This window comes from Trachinotus anak, unplaced genomic scaffold, assembly GCF_046630095.1.
Source record: "Trachinotus anak isolate AG129_WGS33_773 ecotype Australia unplaced genomic scaffold, CSIRO_AGI_Tana_v1 ptg000018l, whole genome shotgun sequence".
NCBI lineage: Eukaryota > Metazoa > Chordata > Actinopteri > Carangiformes > Carangidae > Trachinotus > Trachinotus anak.
Window position 1 is genome coordinate 17,258,663 of NW_027273869.1, and position 21,230 is coordinate 17,279,892.

General features: G+C 39.1%; 2 protein-coding genes across 3 annotated transcripts in view; both read left to right on the plus strand.

The window, feature by feature from the left end:
- dgki (diacylglycerol kinase, iota) overlaps window positions 1-21,230 on the plus strand; it is a 225,496-nt gene that overhangs the window by 82,409 nt on the left and 121,857 nt on the right. The window contains exon 34 of one of the 2 annotated variants that reach the window (XM_071502108.1): window positions 4,922-4,949. The exons of the other annotated variant lie outside the window; for it this stretch is intronic. The gene's annotated coding sequence lies outside the window, so the exon portion shown is untranslated. Of the gene's footprint in view, window positions 1-4,921; window positions 4,950-21,230 lie in introns of those variants that run through there. 2 annotated transcript variants of the gene reach the window in all.
- Window positions 1-21,230, plus strand: part of rassf3 (Ras association domain family member 3) — a 74,732-nt gene that overhangs the window by 3,846 nt on the left and 49,656 nt on the right. Inside the window, exon 2 of the mRNA XM_071502125.1 lies at window positions 6,071-6,183. Within this exon, the coding sequence (XP_071358226.1) occupies window positions 6,071-6,183 (113 nt within the window). The remainder of the gene's footprint in view (window positions 1-6,070; window positions 6,184-21,230) is intronic.

Consider the following 21,230-nt stretch of genomic DNA (forward strand, 5'->3'; position numbering starts at 1 on the left):
GGTGCAGGATTTTATGCCTGCCAGGGTCAGAAACGCAGAACAAGATGCTGAAAGAACAAACTGAAGTAAAAATCTCATCATCTGGTGGATGTTTCATGATAAAGTGAGGTCATTTTCTTCTTAAAAAGCGGACAGCGGTGGGGTTTCCCGCTGCAGACCGTGCAGCTGAGCTCGCCACGCTGGAGCTGGCTGCAAATAATTAGACGGTGATGCACAGACTTCCTAAAATACTCAAAAACAGGTTTTCCTCTGCAGCACCGCGGGGGCGAACGTGCTGTTTGACGGGTGAATAGACAGTGGGCCGGTGGAGGATAATTTGGGGTAATTAAAAACAATTACATCCACACAGGTCACTGCAACCTGCTGCTGTATGTTACTGAATGTTTAACCTCTCCGGGAGAAAGAGGTGATGACCCTCTGATAGATAGATAGAAGTGGTTCAAGAAAGAGTGACACATTATTATATTATACTCTTGATTCAGTTGAACTGCTCACCCAAACGTGTGTGTTGTTTCATGGTGAGAGCGGTTCTCCCGTGGTCTGTCCGTTGAGTGGTAACGACCTCTGGACTGTTACAGAGGACGGAGCTCATTTTGACCCGATGTGAGAAATACTGAAGCTGATTGTAAAGTCTGCATCCTCCCCTCTCTCTCTCTCTCTCTCTCTCTCTCTCTCTCTCTCTCTCTCTCTCTGGGAATGCATTATGTCAGTGAGTCCTCACAACTACAGTGTGTGTGTGTGTGTGTGTGTGTGTGTGTGTGTGTGTGTCTCAGCTGTCGTCGCCTTGTTTGTTCAGTCGCTGTGACAGTTTGGCTCCATTGGAGACAAGTCACACTCAACCTGTGGCAGCTACCGACACACACACACACACACACACACACACACACACACACGCAGACACACACACACTTGTGTATACAGGCACATGGGGGTCAGTGTCTGTGAGGGAGGGAGCAGCGCAGACCTCAGCAGACACAGACAGGAACATCATGGATGACAGTGACGGAGGATTTTGTTGAATTTGTGGATCCACATCAAGTTTTCGTTGGATTTAAATCAACATCTGGATTCTGTGGGAGTCTCAAAACCTCGAAGCAGTGTGTGTGTGTGTGTGTGTGCATGTGTGTGTATATGCATGTGTGTGTGTGTGTGTGTGTGTGTGTGTGTGTGTGTGTGTGTGTGTGTGTGTGTGTGTGAGCAATGGGCTTAGCCAAACACTTTGGTAAAACTCTGAGGAGGATGTCTGGATTTTTCTATCGCTTTCCAAAAGTGATGAGACGCTCTGGACGTCTGGAGGTCAGCCTGCTGTGGAGGAGCTCTGGTGAGTCTGTGTGTGTGTGTGTGTGTGTGTGTGTGTGTGTGTGTGTGTGTGTGTGTTTCAGGCTCGACTCGATGGTGCAGCAGGGAGGATCTGATTTTAATCACTCAGAGAGATGCTGGCCGATCGTCCTCAGACTCAGCAGCTCTTCAGCCTTGTCTTTCCAAGAGGACACCTCTCCAGTGTCCTCAGCAGAGAGACAGAGCTGTTGACTGTAAACTGAGCCGAGTGTGTGTCCTCTGCCAACAGGAAACAAAAAATATCAGGTGTAGGGAGAAAAAGTTGCTTCATTCTTCTCACTCTGACCAGCTCAGTATTGATCCCATGATAAATCACCACATGTAGAAAGACAGAAAAGGAAGAATTAGGAGACAACAGATGGCTGCTGTTTCAGCACACACCTGTCCTCTCTCTCTCTCTCTCTCTCACACACACACACACACACCTGTCTCTGTCTCCTCACTACTGTACAAGCATTTGCAGCTGAGAATAAGCATTTTCTTTTTTACACATTTCAAAGTGTGTGGTGAAATTTCAGGTCTTGTTCTGCTCGTGTGTAAAAATCAAATCAGTAAATCAGATTTTATATCATTATTATTATTATTATTATTATTATTATTATTATTATTATTATTATTATATATTTATGTCATAAACTTTATATTAAATCATGTAACACATATAAGGAGGGATAATTGTTAATCGTTTCATTCATCGGCTCCAGCTTCTCACATGTGGTGATTTTCTGCTTCTGTTCATCACATATGACAGTAAACTGAAATATCTTTGAGTTTTAAACTTTTAACTGGACAAAATAATCATTTTAATGTATCAACAGAGGCTGTTTTTTTATGTATTTTGATATTTTTGTGGAAAAATTCAACTATAATGTGATTAATCAGTAGTTGCAGCTCAATCTCTCACATTCAGTCGCAGCAGGGACTGATGTTGTATTTATCCAACAACAACCTGTGCTCACACACAGATTCTGTTTATAGGATAAATGTATTATTGGCTTCAGATTCATGTTGGCGTCCTCATAAAAAAAAATAATACAGTGCAGATGCTTTCCCCTCTGCTCCTAGTGAAAGACTTGGTTCCCGTCAAATAAGAATGAAACAGCAGCAGGCAGGTGTTAGAGGCTCATCGTCTCTCTCTGCACACACACCTGATTAGAGACCTCGTCCTAAAAAGTCTTTCACACACAGGAGTGAAAGAACTGTCCAGGCTGTGGTCTCTGACCTTTGACCTCTGAACTGAGGTGCTGCTGAACACACTGAGTTTCACAATAAGAGCCCTCTGAGTGGTGATTTGGTTTATGTGGTTTTGGCATTTCAAGGCTGACCAGACTCACTAGAACATTCTATTAACTATTGTTGCTTCACAAAATATACAGAATATTTAGATAATATAACAATATATTATTTAGATTTTTTACACATTATTATTCTATTTATTTGACACAAATCAAAAAATGACTGAAAACAGAAAAAATAACTTTTGTTCATAATTAGATTATTTATTTATCTATTTATTTTTCCTTAAATGTGAATAAACAGAGATGATAACTTGAAGAAATTAAGAGTATTTGACATAAAGAAAAGTTTAACATTTTGATGCAGTGTCTGTTATTTGACTACAAATCTATCAATCATTCGTTTATTCAGTTTATTCATACACTGACTGACCTGTAAATCATAATGATTTAATTAGTTTTGTGCCAGTATGAAATGAAGTAAAGTGTAGTTCACCTGTGGCTACTGATTCATAGCTTTTAAAGAATATATTATATATAAAATTAAAGTCATGATACAAAATGTTCAGTCATTTTCATTTAATTTAAGGTGTAATTTTAGAGTGAAAATAAACCAAAGACTCTCTCTCCTCTAAATTACTCTTTATATATTCATAAGCTACAAGTTTTATACATTTTAATATATAATTCAAGTGTTAAAGGTTAAAGAGTTTGTGTGTGTGTGTGTGTGTGTCTGACTTTGACTGATTGTGATCGATCGGTGTGTCGCTGTGTGGGAGATGCTTTTATCCCTGAGACAGCAGAGAGAGAGAGGAAGAGGGAGGAAGAGGAGGAAGAGAGCATTACAAAGATAAAGGAAACAGAGTCGGAGAGAGAGAGAGGATGAAGTTATGGCTTCTCTCCTCTTTCATTTCGACAGCAGCCTGGTCCTGTCAGCCTGAAACAGCTGCCCGGGGCTGCTGCCAAGATGGCTGCCAAGTGGTGAGACTGATAAGCACTGTGGTAACACTGGACTGTACCTACCTCCATCGCCATGGTTACTATAATGACAGTCATGGCTTGGTTAGGTTTAGCAAAAGATGGTCATCTCGCTTCCTCAATGTTAGACAATCTTTGTTGTCATGGTTACAACAATAACAACGAATGCTCATGGATAATAGAAACAACATAAACCGGGAATCGAACGCTGCTCCTCCTCCTGACGTGGACTCTGTCGCTCTATAAACTACGTCACCGCACTTTTCCCTTTGCTCCTGTCATCGTTACTACGGCCACTAGATGTCGCCTGGCAACAAAACCTGACTATGGGTCACAGTAACCTGCTGCACAAACGACCTATGGGCTCGTTTTTTACACGACTGAGTGACACTGCAAAAAAAATAATTAAAAAATGCAGCTGTAGTGCAGCTTTTTTCTCAGGTTCTGGTTCCACAGTTTGGAAATGTGACGATATTCACACAGTGATTTAAAACAGCAGCATCTCGTTATGTTCTTATGAATGGATGGATGAGGAAGGCTCGCCCTGTCTTCCTCTGTGGATCAGGTTCATTGTCAAGAGGGTTAGAGATGGATGTCAGGGTGGACGCATGAATGGAGAGAGGGAGTAATAGCAGGAAACTGGGTAGACACACACACACACACACACACACACACACACAAACACACACACTAATCATAACAAGCTACGTAAGTGAGCAAAGAGAGGAGAGGGTGATTGTAGATGACTGAGTCAGCAGTCCCATGTCCACCGCCACCCTCCCTCCTCCCCGTCTGTGTCCATCACTGTGGCCTCCATTTGACTGTTAAATCACCTACTCAGCACAACAACACACACACAGACACACACACACACACACACACAGAGAGAGAGAGAGGGAGAGAGGGGAACAGGGAGAATGGTGGCTACGCAAATCAGCATCTGAAGTCTGCCAGAGACTGAGCCCGGCCGAGAGACACTGAGAGAGACTGCAGAGAGAGAGAGGAGAGAGAGTGTGTGTGTGTGTTTTTGTGAGATTTACTCCTCTTTGTGTGTATGTGTGTGTGTGTGCAGAAGATGAGGTGATGTAACAGATCAAGGTGAGGATATCGAGTGTGTGTGTGATGAAGATGGGAGATGGGAGCAGCCATGTGCAAACTGTCGGATAAAGTCGGGCAGCACGTGAGAAAGAGGTCGACAGGTAGGACAACAAACGCACACGCGCACAGTCTGTGCAGGTGTCTGTTAGCGTCTTGTGTGTGTTGTCGGAGTGTGTAATGTTTGTGTGTTGACATGAAGTCAGCGAAAAGCTTCCCTCATTTCTCTGGTGGAGTTATTTCAATACTTAATGGTGCTGCTGGATTGTGGCCAGTCGTGTGTGTGTGTGTGTGTGTGTGTGTGTGTGTGAGAGAGAGAGAGAGAGAGAGAGAGAGAGCATGACAAGTGCTTTTATTTATAGGTCTGATACTCCAATAGAAATCATAACTAATGAGTTATGGGTGGGCAACAAGGACAAAATTAATATTGTAGTATTATCAGTATGTTATCATATGTTCAGGTGATTAAACTTGAATTTCTATGTTGAATAATCCCTCAGTTATTTTTTTTAATTCAACTTTACTCTAAAAATGTTAAAATTGTCAATCAGGACTCAAAAGTGACGTCTTCAAATTCCCTGTTTTGTCAGATCAACAGTTCAAAACCCAAAAACATTCAATTTAGAAACATATAAAACAGAAGAAAGCAGCAAATTCTCTCATTTCATATAATGAAACCTGCTAATATTTGAGTTTTTGTTTGATAAATTACTAAAAAAAAGAAGGTGTCACATTTGCTGTCAGTTGTTTATCTCTATTACCCAGCCAAGCAAAAATATTTCTAATACTGACTCTGCTGTTTGTTGATTCTGTATTTTAAGTTAAGAAGTTTCAAGTCAGCTTTTCTTCACCGTATTCATCCTGATTTTGTTTATTTATTTAGTGGTGATTTTAAAGGCCTCTATAAACTGAATTTAGACTGAATTTATGTTCATATCCAGGCCTTTAATCCCAGAATGCACCTTGGAGTTCTGTGGAGTAACAGGATGAATTTCTCATGTCAGTGTGAGAATTGTGAAGTTGAACTTCCTGAATGAATCATGACCTTGAAGTGAAGATTTTTTTATTTGGTCTTTTTGAAGTGAAAATAGTTACATTTCATTTGAAGCCTCTGTATTGACCTTTAAAAGTTAAAAACAAAGGTCGAATCCCTCACGCCTTTATTTTGAAACATTTTCCTTGTTCATATTTTATCCCCTGGGGAGTAACACAGGTCAGAATTTGCATGATGTTGATTTCCGTTTGCTGAAAATAACTCTGACCTCAACTGTCAGACGTCAAGAGATTATTTGCATATACGTTATAGACACGCAGACGCACAAAAGGCTCATTGTGTTGTATTTGTGTATCTCTGCACGTCCTCTGAGTCATTTTACAATCACAGATAAACGGTTTCACAGTTTAATCCACTCATTTCTGTGCAGGTTGTAAATACGCGTGTCACTCTACCTGTCGGGACAGAGTGTCACTGGACTGTCACCCTGCAGCGTCGCCCGTCAGTCAGGACCAGCTCAACAACAACAACACACAGCTCCATGTGAGTACACACTGTTTACATGTTTACAACAGAATGACAAACTGCACCAGTTGTGTCTTGGTTTTATGTTTTCCAATCAAAATATTACAACATGCATCAATATATAATTGTCATAATTGATATTATCATTGTGACTTTGATGGGAGAATTTATTGTCTAAATGCTGTTAAATAAGATTTTTTTTTTTTTTTTTTTTTGCCTGGATAAACTTCTCAGTGTTTAAATAGTAACTATTTCACCACAAGGTCCATTTAGCAGCTGTTCCGGAGCTTTCAGTTATATCACATGATCTTCCTCTGCACATGGAGTTTGCTCAGTTGTCATTTTTTAAACACTTCTCATCCATGTCAGCTGAAAAGTAGAGATTTGAAACATCAAAAATAAAAATGTATTTAAATTATATATTATGATAGTGAATAGTATTTACATTAAAGTCTGAATTATTTTGGCACATAAATATAATCTGGAGTCAATATCAGCCTTTAACATCAGAATTATGAACCTCAGTGACAGACATGATATTTAAACCTGGTTAAACCTGGTTCAGGATTATTTAAGTTGGGCTATAAATTTCATTTTCTGCACTCTGTAATAATAATAACAACAGGTCTCATTACTGTAACATTGTAAATTACCACAAGAGAGCGCTGTTGTCAAACGCTTGTAATGTGGCTGCTGAGGCATCAGTCGGAGCAGAGCAGCCAAAGTAAACACAAAAACAGTGACGTTTTCTATGTTATCTCGAGAATAATGTTATTTCATCTGGACTGGACATGTGTCTCTGTCACAAACATCAGGAAAGGTCAGAAAAACACCGTCACTGAAAGTAAAAATTTAAGTATTCAATGCAATTATAAAATACTATAAAACATGATTAGTAGCAAATGATAATATAATGAAGTTTGTAAAGTAACAGCAACACAAGACAAACACAATAAAATGTAACCAGGTGATAGTATAGTAATGAAATATTTACTGTCTGCTTCTCATTTGTTAAGGTTTGTTGTTTTTCTTTCTTTCTGATAAGGAATCAATAATCTTTAGGTCTTAGACGATTGATCGGTTAATCCAAAAACACAACAGGCAGATTGATTAGTAACAAAAAGAATCGTTAGTTTTATCACTGGAGACGTGTGATGAGTGCGACTCAGTGAGATAACAACATGTGTTTTCTGTAATGTGTCAAATTCTTTTCTGCTTCGATAAAACTTTGGACCCCAAGTCGGTGCACACACCCCATGGTGTGTGTGTGTGTGTGTGTGTGTGTGTGTGTGTGTGTGTGTGTGTGTGTGTGATTCCTAGAAGACCACTGGGTGTGTAGCAGATCTGGTTCATGTTAGACTACACCAGGCTATAGTGCAGAGAGATACACTAACTGGACACAACCATCTGTACACTGTTGTAGTAGTACTAGATCCAGTTAGCAGTACCAGCTGAAAATCCAAAGTTTATCCAGATTCTGGTTCTAGAGAAAGTACACGGGTCATTAAATTTAATAGGATTTCTTTCTATGGGAGCAGTGATGTGCTTAAATGCATTTCATTCATAATTTTTTATTTTTTACTATTATTATTAAAGAAAAAAACATGTATATATTTAGATAGAAATTGCTCAGTGTAAACAATCAAAAATTTGTGCTTTCCTGCAATTAAGTATTTTTTAAAAAGTACATTTCATGGCACATTAACCATTAGACTTTTAATAAATTAATGCCAATTGAATGCCAAAATATATCCTAATATCAATCTGGTGATCAGTGATGGATGATTGACAGACCAGGATTGAAAATTTCCTATTGTGTCTTTAAAATGAAATAAAACTTGGATATATTTTGGACTGTCAGTATCTCATAGGAGTTCTTGTCATTTTTAAACAGTTTTCTCATCTTGTGAGGACATTTTACAGCTTTAATATCATCTTACAGTTTGTCAGCCAACACCAGGACTGTGGTCCTGAACAAGCCGACATCACCCCTCAGTGTTTACATTTCATCTGTGAGCGCTGTCGGCCTCGTCAACACTGATGTGGGTTCTTTTTTTCATCCAGCACGAGGAGGATTAGCTCAGCACTTTTAAAACCAAGGCTGAACACGCTCACACACTCTGACAGTGCTGAGTCGTGCTGAGTGTAGCACTGTGGGTTTTTAGGTGTCAGTTATTTCATGAAAAATACATTTTTTGTGTGTTTGCAGCTGGATTCAAGGTTAGTGTGTGTGTGTCAGCCAGAGGTCATGTGGGCAGTGTATGTTCTGTTTATGTACAGTATGTGCAAGAAGTAGACAGATAGTATTTGCTCAGAACTAATTCTGAGAAAATATTAGGATATAAAACAGAGGCCTGGAGAAAAAAAAGTTTTATTTTGGTGCAAAAAAATCTCAACATCTTCTTTTTGTTCCCCAGGGTTGAGTTTGAGCCCTTAATTGTTATATTGGCACTAAAGCTAATGCAACACAGATGTTAATGCTGCACCTCTACATCGTAAAAAACAAGTAAACATCAGGCAAATTGTGTTTTCCTTTAGAGAATTAGTTTAGTGTGTTGTTAGTAGTGGTGAAGTATTTGTGCTGTTTTCCATTTAGCTGAGATATTGATAAAATGCTAATTTCCCAAGACTTTTTTTTTTTTTTTTTTTTTTTACACAATCTCTGCTCATTTCACAAGCGTTCTCACAGTGTTTCCGTCTGTCTGTGGTTTGTGGTGGAGAAGCCGTCTGGAGACTAAATGTCAGATAATAACATGATAAGCAGCTGTAAGACAGTCGTAAGCTCTCATGTGTTTCAGTGAAAGTGACCAGAGTTCCTGTCTGTTTGTGCACATGTTTTAGGGCCAGGCTTGGACTGTGAGAGTAACACGTTTGTACTTTGTCACTATAACAATCACCATTTTTCTTTATTTTATACTTTTTAGCCAAGATCCAAGTCCACCACTTTATTCTGGGCTGAAATATCCACATTACATTATAACAGTCATGGTCCCCAGAGGATGAACCCTTATGACTTTGATGATCCTCTAACTTTTCCTCTGCTTCCATCATCAGGTTCAAATTTGTCGTTTTGATTAAAATATCTCAACAACTATTGGATGCATCACAATGAAATTTGGTACAGATGTTCATGCCCCTCTGAGGATGATATTATGATAGAATATTAGTGTACAGTGAATTAGCTACTTTCCAATCCTGCCAAGAACATTATTTGGGAGGAAACACCAAATATTCAGCAGCATTTAGGACATTTTCCCTGTGTAAAAATAGTTAAATGTGGCTACAAAAAATTGCAGAAATACTGGCTCTTGTCATGTTTCATTATGTAATATTAATATCACTAATAGCCCTCTCTGTAGCTTGTGTAGCTAACTTGTTTTTATTATTAAACTTAGTCTTTAGTGAGGCTCAGCATGCTGTCTTTTATCATTAGCTTCACCTCTGCTGAGATGATGCAGTAGGCAGTTTATTATGTGCACCTGTATAAAAGTGATGCAGTCTATTACAGCAGCCCTGCAGTAAAGTCTCCTGTCATGAACATTATAATGCTCAGATTTTGTTTAGAAAGATTTTGAGTCACCTGAACGGCCATTTTTTTCAGTTTATATCAGCGACAGTAGATTTAATATTAGACTGTATTCAGTTGGATGTGAGTCAGTGAATCATTGAGTTGTTAGTCTTGCTGGCTCTATAGATATTTAGGGTGGAGCTGTGTGTGTATAATTCTTTAAATACCTGGGTCAGCAGTGCTCTCTGTGGCTCGTGGGCGATGTGCACGCTGACATGCACGCACCTGTCAGCTATCACAGTGAAAGTGATCCCACAGGGCAGCCAGCCAGCGCATGGAGACATTTACTCTGTTAGCATGCACTGTGATATCAGTGCAGGGAAGCGTGGCTGTGTTTGAGCTGGTGACCACAAGTACGAGGTTAATAGGCACCAAATAATACGTTTACCACAGCCTCCACTGACACGCCACTGTTTTATTTTCTTTTTAGTTTACACACTATGTACATTTACTCAACTTTAGTACTTTAGTACAATTTTGAGGAATTTACTTTATATTTCTACTCCACTACAAATCAAATATTTTACTCTTTTCTGTACTGCATTTATTTGACAACTTTAGTTACTTGGCAGATTCAGATTAATTATACAAAATATAATCATGAAATGATCATATATAATTATAGATTATGGTGAGATTTGATTAATCGTGGAGGGAAATTCACCACTTATTTAGTAGTATACTTTAGTATACTTAAAAATCCACCACCTTCATCGGCTACAACACTAAAGTGATGAACACTTAATGCATTAATAGTTTTATTTCAATAATATCATACACATTAGTCTAAGGTGGACCATTCTGCAAAATTTGTACTTTTACTTTTGGTACTTAAAGTATATTTTGATGCTAATACTTAAAACTTTGCATGCAGGATTTTTACTTGTAACAGATCATTATTACACTGTGGTATTTCTACTTTTACTCAAGAAGAAAATCCTCCACCACTGAGTATGTACTGCACCGTAACAGTAGTGAGTGTCCTTTAAAACCTGTTTACTACAACTAGCAAATAAACCTAATCATATAAGCATCAATATCAATCTCTTACCAGCGTAGATTACTTATAATTCCATTTTGAATAAATAAATTGTCTGAAATGTCAGTAATTAAGGTGAAAATAGCTCCAATAACCAAGAACCAGACACAGAACAGAGATAAAATGTGAAGTTTGACGTCAGTCTGGGCCATCAAACCTCGTTAGTGTCCGTACAGAAACAAACCTCAGACTGTTTATAGCACTGACTCAGTAATATAATCAGCAGTCAATTCAATCAGCTGGTCTCAATCTGCAGCACATGAAACATGGACTGTACAACTCTTGAACTCTGGGAAATACACGTGTATTTTCTGCAGATTTTGGTACTTTAGATCATTTTCGGCCATCGTAAAGTTAAGAGTCTGACTGTGTTTTGTTTGCTTTACAGTGCGTACTTAACAGACATTTTCTATTTTTAATTGGATGAAATCCAAACCAGTTTTTGAAAGTGCTCAATGTTTCACGAGAAAAAGCAAAAATTATAAAATGGGCAGGAAAAATAATAAAATAATCATATCCCTTTAATCATCTTGCAACTCCTTGGTGTTATGCTCCGACCCCTTTTTGGGATCATTTTAATGCTATTTTTTTATTTCACTGATATAAAATCAGTAAATTATGTGTTTTCTTTTAGTCAACATAAAGTTACATTTCCACAACACTGGGTCCCACCACCGCTGATGTGATTTTTAGCGTGAAAATGGTTTAAATCAGTTTCCTTTACTTTGATTTTATTCTGAAAAGGTTCTGAAAACAGCAGTTTATTTACTTGATCAATCATTTGAGTAAAACGGGAACTGAGTATTTTTCCTCCGGTAAACTGGATATATTATCTACCACCTGAGCATCTGTACAGTATGAGTAACAGTTCCTGCCCTGATGGGTTTGGATAAAGTCAGAGGTGGCCAATGATTTGCAGAGAAGAAGAGGCACTAAGCAGCCATGAGGGTTTCACTTCCTGTCTGCTGGGAAAGACAAATACAGACGGAGGCAGAGGGAGGAAGAATAAACAGGACAGGAATGCTCATGTGTTTTCTTTCTGGCTCTAATGGAGGCTCATTAACACCTCCGGGTCAGAGCGGGACATCATTGATCTGAGCCTGGGCCTGGGTCTGCTGTTGGACTAAGAAAACAACAGGAGCTGGTATAAAGACAAGTGGCAAGTTTTGATGAAGTTAATTTTTATATATTGCAAAATTATCCTGTGATATGATGCAGGATATATTGTTGAAGCTTTTATACCTGACAACAACTGAAAAAAAAATAGCCTATTAGTTAAATATCTTATTTTCTGACCTGGAAATAGTCAAAATGAAACGCTAGATACAAGTTAGCATGCTAACCTGCGTAGCATTTAGCACTTTAGATTATTAGCATTCTTTATCTTTCAAAAGACTTCTAACAGTTGTTATTACATATTTATATTAACTACATGAAAGAAATACAACATTACAACAGTCAAGCCAAAACTTTTTTATTTTGTCAAGTATAGAGAGCATCTACCATTTGATTCTAACCTGATTCTATGATGCTAACATGAGCATATATTTGGATTTATGCTACGTGTTAGCATGTTGTGAAACTTTTGCCAACAGTTATAAGATAAAGGTGAGCGTTAAAATGTAGTGTAAGAAGTAGAAAAGAGCCATGAAGCAGCAAAGTGAGTCAGTAATACACAGCATCTCCACAATATCTCCCCAAAGTTTGCTAACATTAGCCACCATAAGCTAGCGGGCACATTCAGCTGTGAGGCCTGTAGCAGCAAAACACCTGAGTGTATTAAACTGTGAATTTGTGTTTCAGTGCTTATGAATTCAGCTTTGTAAGAGGAAGAATGTGTCATTTGTTCTGCCAGAAATTACAGACTCTTTTTAATCTGTGTACAGGTGGTGAGGTAAATGCTATATTTAGCATGTTAGCATCCCTACGTTAGCATTAATCATCCGAAGCAGATTGAAATTCAGTTTTTGAGGTGTAGAAATGTCCTGTGAGGCGCACTAGATTGAATTATTTATTTATTAATCATTTATTTATTGAAAATCATTCAAGTCTGTAGCTACCAAATTTTATGAAAATCCATCTGGTAGCTTCGTGGACAAAAATAACATTTTCACCTTTTACATCAGTGTTTTCATATTTGACATCAGCATGTTTTATGAAAGGAAGTTACAGAGGCCGGAAATAATTTTAAAAAATGCAAACATGACCTTAAAAAAGATTTTTACAATCTGCTTTAACTCAGCAGGAAGGAGAGCTGAGGGAGGGCACAAGATAATATTTTAAAAGTTAGAAAAGTAAATTTAAAAAAGACAAGAGGAATGTTAATGTGTTTTCCCTCTGGGTTTTACGGTTACTCATTAACAGTTATTGGCTAGGTTAGAGCTGGGCTGGGCTCACACTACAGTAAACACACACAAACACAAACCACCAAGAGGGAAAACACACTGAAGCGTGGGAATATGTTGATTTTTCTTTTCCTTCCTCGTCCTCCTCTCTCTTATCTGTCACTTTTACAGAATCTGATCATGTAGACCTACAGTATGACTGTGATAGTCTTAGTTAATAGTTCCACTTTGTACTTTATGTCGTTTTTCGTTTGGACTCACTTTGTGTTCATGACTCAACTCTGTTATGGAGTTGGGGTTGGACTGGCAGCTGATGATACTTGAATTATTATGCAGGAGAAAATGGTAAAAGTAAAAAGTTTATGCTGGTGTCTGCATCCAGAATCCTCCAGAAAAACTAAATAAGAGCTAAAACTACTTGGCTAAACGAAGCCTTATTATGTTAATGAGATAAATGAATGTGCACTAGAAAAGTACAGAGACAGCTGCAGTGTTTAAGCCAACAATGCAGACTGAATGCAAATTATTATTATTATTATTATTATTAAAGCTAAGCTAGGCCAAAAACACCAGTTATCATCACGTTGCAAACAAACAAACCTTAAAATATCAAAGTGTTCCTTAACTAAGTGGTTTCACTCATCTAACCTTAGAAGAAATACAGTTTTAACACTAAAGGCCTCGACAGACCTGCTCATGCAGTTCTGTTTTTATTAGATTGGGTTTTTGTGAATGCAGCATGTTTGCCGTTGTGCTGTCGGTGTGTATGTCCACAAAGTCGTCTGCACAGATAATCAGGGACACTCAGGGTTTATTATGATATTAGCATCTTGTGGACCCTCAGGCTATGTGGACACAGAAAACATCATGGACCAGGAGCTTCTTTAATAAACAGAGCTGCCAGCGTGAGAGACCCTGATGTTTGTGGTTTAACTCTCGTCTCATTAACAACAGTCAAACTTCAGTTGTCATTTACAGACAGTGCAGGACAAATCCACTGACCAGAGGTGGGGAATATTTGCAGATAGTGAACATCGTGATGTGTTGAAGAAACATTGGATTCCGGTGTCCTTAGATTTTCCTATAAATGTAAACTGGTAATGAAGAAAGGTTGGATATGAACATAATGTTTGCAATATGGTCTGAGAATACACACACATTAAGTTTCAGGAGTTCTGACAAAGCAGATTGGAGGTTGTGACTCTGATTAAACGGCATGAAAGTTAAAAGCGGGAACTCCTCCTCAATCGTTTTTTCCCCTCTGAACTGTGTGTGTGTGTGTGTGTGTTTGTTTGTGTGTTTCCACATGAAAAAATAAACATCTGCTCTGCAATTATAAATGTTTCTTAGTAGAAAAAAATATCAAACCAGCACATCGCTGTGGCACCGAAACCTAGAGATTCAGCAAAACTACTGGGGTGGGGCGCACACACACACACACACACACGCACACACACACACACATGTGCACGCACACAGATCACTCAGGCTAAATCCTATAACTGCAGCCACTAAATCATCTGGGGGTTAAAAAAAAGCACACACACAGTGTTATTCTAGATGGCTCAACTCCACACAACCTTACAACACAGCTGAAACTACACACACAGACACACACACAGACACACACACAGAAGTCAGAGTTCAGGTCAGTTCAGTGCAAGAAGACTCTGACATTATAGATTTTGAAGGCAAACGTCTCTGATTTTGGTGATTTCATATACAGCACAGGCTATGTGTAATTTATATACACACATACATATAATGTATATTTTCATGGCTGTATGTTTAAGGAATAGTTTGAGCTTTTTTTGAGCACATTATTCTTAGTTAAGATAAAAACTGTGACCAAAAAAAAACAACACGGTGCATTTTTCCTAGCAGCAAAGTTATTTCTGTGTCCAGATGCTCAGTTTGTCCTGCTTTTCCTTCTTTTTTAAAACCTGCACTTTGTCTTATAAATGGCAGATCACTGGTTTAACTGGTGGGAAGGTCTGGGAGAGGACAGGCAGTGAGAAACACTCCTCTCCACCACTGAAACTACAGCTGAAGGGCCCTTGAGCAAGCACTTCGACGTTGCTGCTCATAACTAAGAAAGACAACTTTAAGTCTGGATCTCCCTCATTATCAAACATCACGTTTCCTGTAAACAAACATCATCACCATCTGCTTATCGTACCTCTCTTCCTCTTCGTGTCTCTCTCTTAATCTTCTCTTTCCTCCTGTCCTCTAATCAGCTGCCCATTGTGTGAAGGAGAATACAAACAGAGCGGAGGCTTACCTACCAAACACAGGAGGAAACGCAGGAAGAGTCGGAGAGAAAATCAGACTCGCTGAGATAAAAACATGTTTATATAAAAGGGAAATGTCAGAGAGAGGCAGAGAGGGAGACACACGCACACACAGGACGGACGAGCGAGCTCAATCTCAAGGTTTAACTTGAGGAGAATAATTCAGTTGTTGTCTCTGGTCAGTATCAAGTTTACAGATTATATCACAGTCGTTTAGAAGACGCCAAGTCACTGCACTAAACCTCCACAGGAGTGAGAGATAGACGTCATCAAATCTGTACCTGTACCTGTTACTGTAGCGACGATGCACAAAGCTATCGCAATGTCATCTTCTCCATGGCGCACACATAAACAATGGAGGTTGCCGTACCAACAGTGTAGAACAATAAGTAATAGAAATGCAACAGGCTGCAGCGAGCGGTGTAAAAAATGGCGGCTTTGTTCAGAACGTCCTATCTACAGAGTTTCACCTTATAGTATCACCACAGCTTCATTGGGAACCTCAGCAGAGGTGATACCAGAGAAAGACGCAGGTACCAGGTGCTTTCTGAGCGTTTGTCAAATCTGAATTTTCAAGATAACGTAACATTTTACTCTCATTTTTACTCAATGTTTTTATAAACATTGGTCATAGAGACAAAGCCATTTTAAAGCTGCACAGATCATACGTACTGTACCTCCTGCTCAGCACCAAGCAGCAGACATGCATAGTTAACAACTAGCTGGTGAACATAGTGGAGCATTTAGCGGCTAAAGAGCTTGATATTGCTCTGAGGAGTTGGTGGAGACCAAAAACAGAGCAAAAAAGAGTGACTTTTATTCATCGGGTGGCCAGAAACATGCCTCCAAATGAATGATGATGCTGCTCCATGTCCACTAACTGTACAGAAAACTAAAATCAACCAATCAATGCTGCTTTTAAAATGTAGTCAAGCCCCCAGCGTTTCCACAGAAACAATATATGCCAGACTCATTTCGTTCCAGTGAATGGTGCAGCCACAAGAGCTCAGCTTATTCACCCAGTATACGCGTCATTGAGCTTTAATGAAGTTTTGGAAACAAAATATTTTAAACTCACTGATGCAGAAATGAGAGGAAGAAAACAATGTTCAAGAGGACGAATGTCGCAGAGACACCAGACGGTTGGTTTAAGCTTTGGTCATGAAAATTCAAAACAAATGTTCCAAGGAAAACAAGACTGAAATTTACAATAACACATCACATGTCAAGCTTAGACAAACTACAACGAGGAACAGTTTTTATAAGCTGCTGCATGAACAACAAGAAGAAAGAACAGAAAACCACAAAGATTTATGACACAAAACAGACAGATGTGTATTTGAAAAACAGCCCGAGCTTTGAGTTTGACATCATCATATTTTTAGTAACTGCTTCTTTTCGAGGAAACACTCAAAGACGCACAACAGCATCACAAAACCTGCAGCCCCCAGCGATGGAAAAGACTCATTTGACTGGTTTAAACAGTTAAGGACCTTGGGCGACTTTTTGATTCACTGTCGGGTTTTTTATTCATAACTTTATCCATCGCCTCCATTGTACAAACAGACTCAGGTTGACAAAGAGACTCAGAGACAGGATGGAGGCAGCAACAGAGGGATGAATTATAGCCGCCAGTATGACACTGTAATCTTTGTGGATTGTGGAGGATTAACTCCTCGGTCAGATGCTGGTCTGACAGACAAAGCTCCCCCATCATCAGCTGCCTGTTGCAGAAACAGGACACCAGCCGACAGCTTAGAGACCCAACAACAGACGAGTCCCATTGATTTCCTTCATTTTTTTTTGGCTCCTAACACGTCCCAACATGACCAACTGTGCAGCTAACGCATTTTATCGCAGCTGACTTACAGGGAACGCCAGCTGAGCCCCACGTCTCTGGTGACAGCCTCTATGTTTTCCAGGGTATTTCTGCCTTCTTTGTTTATTTTTATAGGTTTTGTATTATTTTAATACATTATGTTACTATGTTTTTATTTCTTTTTGTCATATTACTTTAAAAAATGTACTTTTACAATAAAAAAACTGTAGGTAGTGCCTCAGCCAAATGAACAAATGAACATATAGAGTAGATCTTTCCTGTCACTGGTGCTGTGACTAAACTCAATTTAAATCAAGTTGATTTCTAAAGTTTGCCAGATTAAAGATTATTTCTTGATCTACTTCACTATACTACACACAGTATACAGATGTTATAACTGACACATCTGACTGTTGTTGAACAGAAGCAGGAGGAGCAGCCTAATGTTTGCTCATGATAGATTCTTGCTGTTTAATGCTGTTAATTTGCTTTGCCAAGTACATTCAGATGAGAAGGGGTTTGGGAAAGATGGTGGTTTTGGTTAAATGTTGGCAAAGTCACACATTCTTTGACTTTCTCAGTATTACAGCACAAACTTTACCCAAATATAACCAAGTGCTTTTACATGCTTTTGTTTCTATGAGAGAAGTTTATTGTAATATTAATGATAATTGCAAAAACATTCAGTATTAACATTTTGCTGTTGATTTATTTTAAAACTTTTCTCACATAATCTGGAATAGAAAACGTTTGCTGTTACAAATTAGTGCACAAACATCATTTCTTGGACAAATACTCTTTTTTTAATCATCTCCTCAGATGTATAATATTCCTCCTTGATATTCACCTGTGTATTGTTTGCTCTCTTGTACGAACGGCAGATGAGGCTGTGGAGAGAACACACTGTGCATGTTTAATAACTCATAATTAAACTAATAAAGACAAAGGCAAACACTGATCCCTGCGCTGCTACTTTGACAGCCTTGATCAAACAGCTTTTGTCATGTTTGTGCAGCCTGGTTTAAGCAGCTTTACTGGGTTATCTGGGTAACTTTGCCCAGTTAAACCCAGATCATGTGCTGTGACACCGTCCAACTTATCCAGATACCTCTGAAAGGCCTCTCACCTCTGCTGCTGCACATTAATACACGAGTGGTTTGAATTAAAGGCTCAAAGGAAAGGAATTGTTTTAAAATGTATTTGCATCACCATCTAAACAGCTCTGCAAGTCTGCGGTCACATTACTGCAACTGCTCTTTTGCTCCACAATAAAATAAAACCCAGTTTTATCTCGTGCACGTGTGCAGGAGTCAGGATCAGTGCATCAAGAGGTAAAGTGAACCCTGCAGAAAGCAAATTGAGAGTAATTTTTCTGCTTAGTTTGTGGGAGGTTCAAAGGAAAACACAGATCTGTATCAGGGTGGGACGCTTCAACGGACTCTTCTGTGCATGTGTGTGTCTGTGTGTGTGTGTGTGCATGTACAGCGTATGTTTGTTTGCTCTTATCTTGGATCCAGTCCTTATCCAGGCGGGCAATCTCGGCCTCAGATACCGTGCAAGCAGGATAAGAGCTCACTGACACACAGTCACCATTCATACAGCGACACACTGACCTCACTGTGAAATAAAACATCTATTAATTTTGTTTGCATAATAAAAATCGCCAAAATTCACAAGTTAAACAATTAAGTTGATGTTTTGAGATTATTATTTTAAACTGAGCTCAGCTGAAGTCGAAGAAAGACGGATTGTGCTGGAGAAGTAAGAAAAGTAAGGTTTTATCACACCAGTAAATCTGTGTGTGTGTGTGTGTGTTTGGTTGGTAACACTATATCTCTCACAGCTCCGTCATTGTGCTGCTGCTACAACAAAACCGTTCCTTTCAACTTTGTGAGTTCAGACCAGCTGTGTTTCCTTATCCAGTAACTTAATTCAGTATTCAGCAAAAAAAAATATAGTTTCAAATGAAGGCACTGTTTCCTCCAAATGACCCCATGCTCATATAACTCACATCAGGCTGAAAATATAATAATGTGCACTCAGGGCTGATTAAACGATCATGTAAGCCAAACAACTGGTTTTAATGGAGGGAGATGAATATAACCTCCTTTCCCGCCCTCTGAATCCTCACCTTTATCTTGTTTTTCAGTCCATCATTGTTATAATATGCAGGCAGGAGCTTGATATGAGTTGATCTCTTTTTGTTTGTCTATGCTGGTTTATCACAGTGGACATTATCAGCAGTGCCATACAGCTCACAGGTCTACACCAGTGCAGTTTCCCATTCACTGTCACTATTTATAGCTACCTACTATAGCTTATTTAACTATTTTCAGACAAATTGATTCTATAAGCCTCTTTTAAAGACATGTAAAACCATTTATGATTGAGATATGCATAATAACATAAAGTTAGGGATGTGTTCCTATAGCAGGTTTGCGTCTGTTAACAAATCATGGTAGCTTGGCTTCCAAAGTCAACAAACTTCAACTTCAAAATGTAATATTTGTTTAAATATCTACCACCCAACATGTTAAAGTGAGACCCTGTGGCATTTGTCATGACTTGAGCAGAGCGAGTGCTGGTGTTGCACTGTATCCTGGGACCTGTCAGATTCAGTGACCTGCAGCAGTGCAACAAGAAGTTCACCTTCAGGTGACGTTAAATGCATTATGCAGAAAAAGTCACTGGGATTTATCCTCAGGGCTCCATGAATGTTAGTGCAAAATTATATTGCAGTCCATCCAGTAGTTTTTGAGATATTCCAGTTTGGACCACAGCAGCGAACCATGACATTGACATTGAACATTATCCACTGGTTCAAACATAAAAACTTATAGCGAGGAGGTCGGGTGGTTAGCTGGGTGCTAACGCTCCGACCAACACTGGTTTCTTTTAATAATTTTTTTTCCCACAACTTTACTGAATAGTTTATTTTCCATGACTTAAAGTAAAGTAGGCATTTGTAACTTGTGCTATTGCTACACAGCTAGCTTTAGCATTAGCAGCTGTTTACTTACCAGCTTTGCCAAGAGCTTCAGTCATAGTTGCGTTAACAGTACAAGAGGTTATAATACGTCCTCTGAGCGGCGCTGCTTGTTCATGGCAAACTGGACACTACAGTGACTCGGTATTGGAAATGGTTTGACAGGGTTGGGGCTAGCTGGTTAGCATGCTAACTTCAGTAGGAAACGCTAATATGAATGACCATATGGGTCAAGGGAAAACAACTGAAGATTTGTTGGATACCCAAGCAAGAGTTTGCTAAAAGAAATCTGAATATAAATGTCCAGCTCCAGAACTTAAACATATTTTCCACCAAACAATTATCTATAAGCTAATAAAATGTGGTTTTCTTGCACCACTACAAACCCGCTCTGAACTTCCAGCAAAGAGGCAACAGCTCCTTATAGCTCTTTTGCTGCTGCTGGTTGGACCCTGCCACTCCCACATTAAGCATCAGTAACCGTGTAATTCTGCTCCTCCAGCTGCAGTGGAAGCTGCAGGGTTTGACTTTAAGCCTGCATCCCTCCTCTCGCTGTCTGTCTGTGATTATGTGATACACCGAGGCTGCGTGTGATCCTCAGACAGCATTCCTCCGCTCTTTGATCACGAGACACTCGGTGTTTTGTCTGTCAGGATGAAATACTGGGCCTCCAGGGGGAAACACAGGGTGCATGGGACACACACACACACACACACATAAATACACACAAAATAATCTGAAATCCAAAAATATACTAGAAAAACCTGCACAAGCTAAAATCTCTATGGACATTATGTGTGAAAATGTTCCACATGCAAAATCTTTTAATGAGTTAATGGATCAGTTTCATGGTCCCTGAGGCAACGTGGAGCTCAGGTTGGATATTCAACACCTGTAACACCAGAACAAAAGACTCCACACACACACACACACACACACACACACTTATACACACAGGTGGTATAGAGCTACTTATGCCCCACGGTGTGCTGCATTACCGTGAACGCTTCCTGTTTC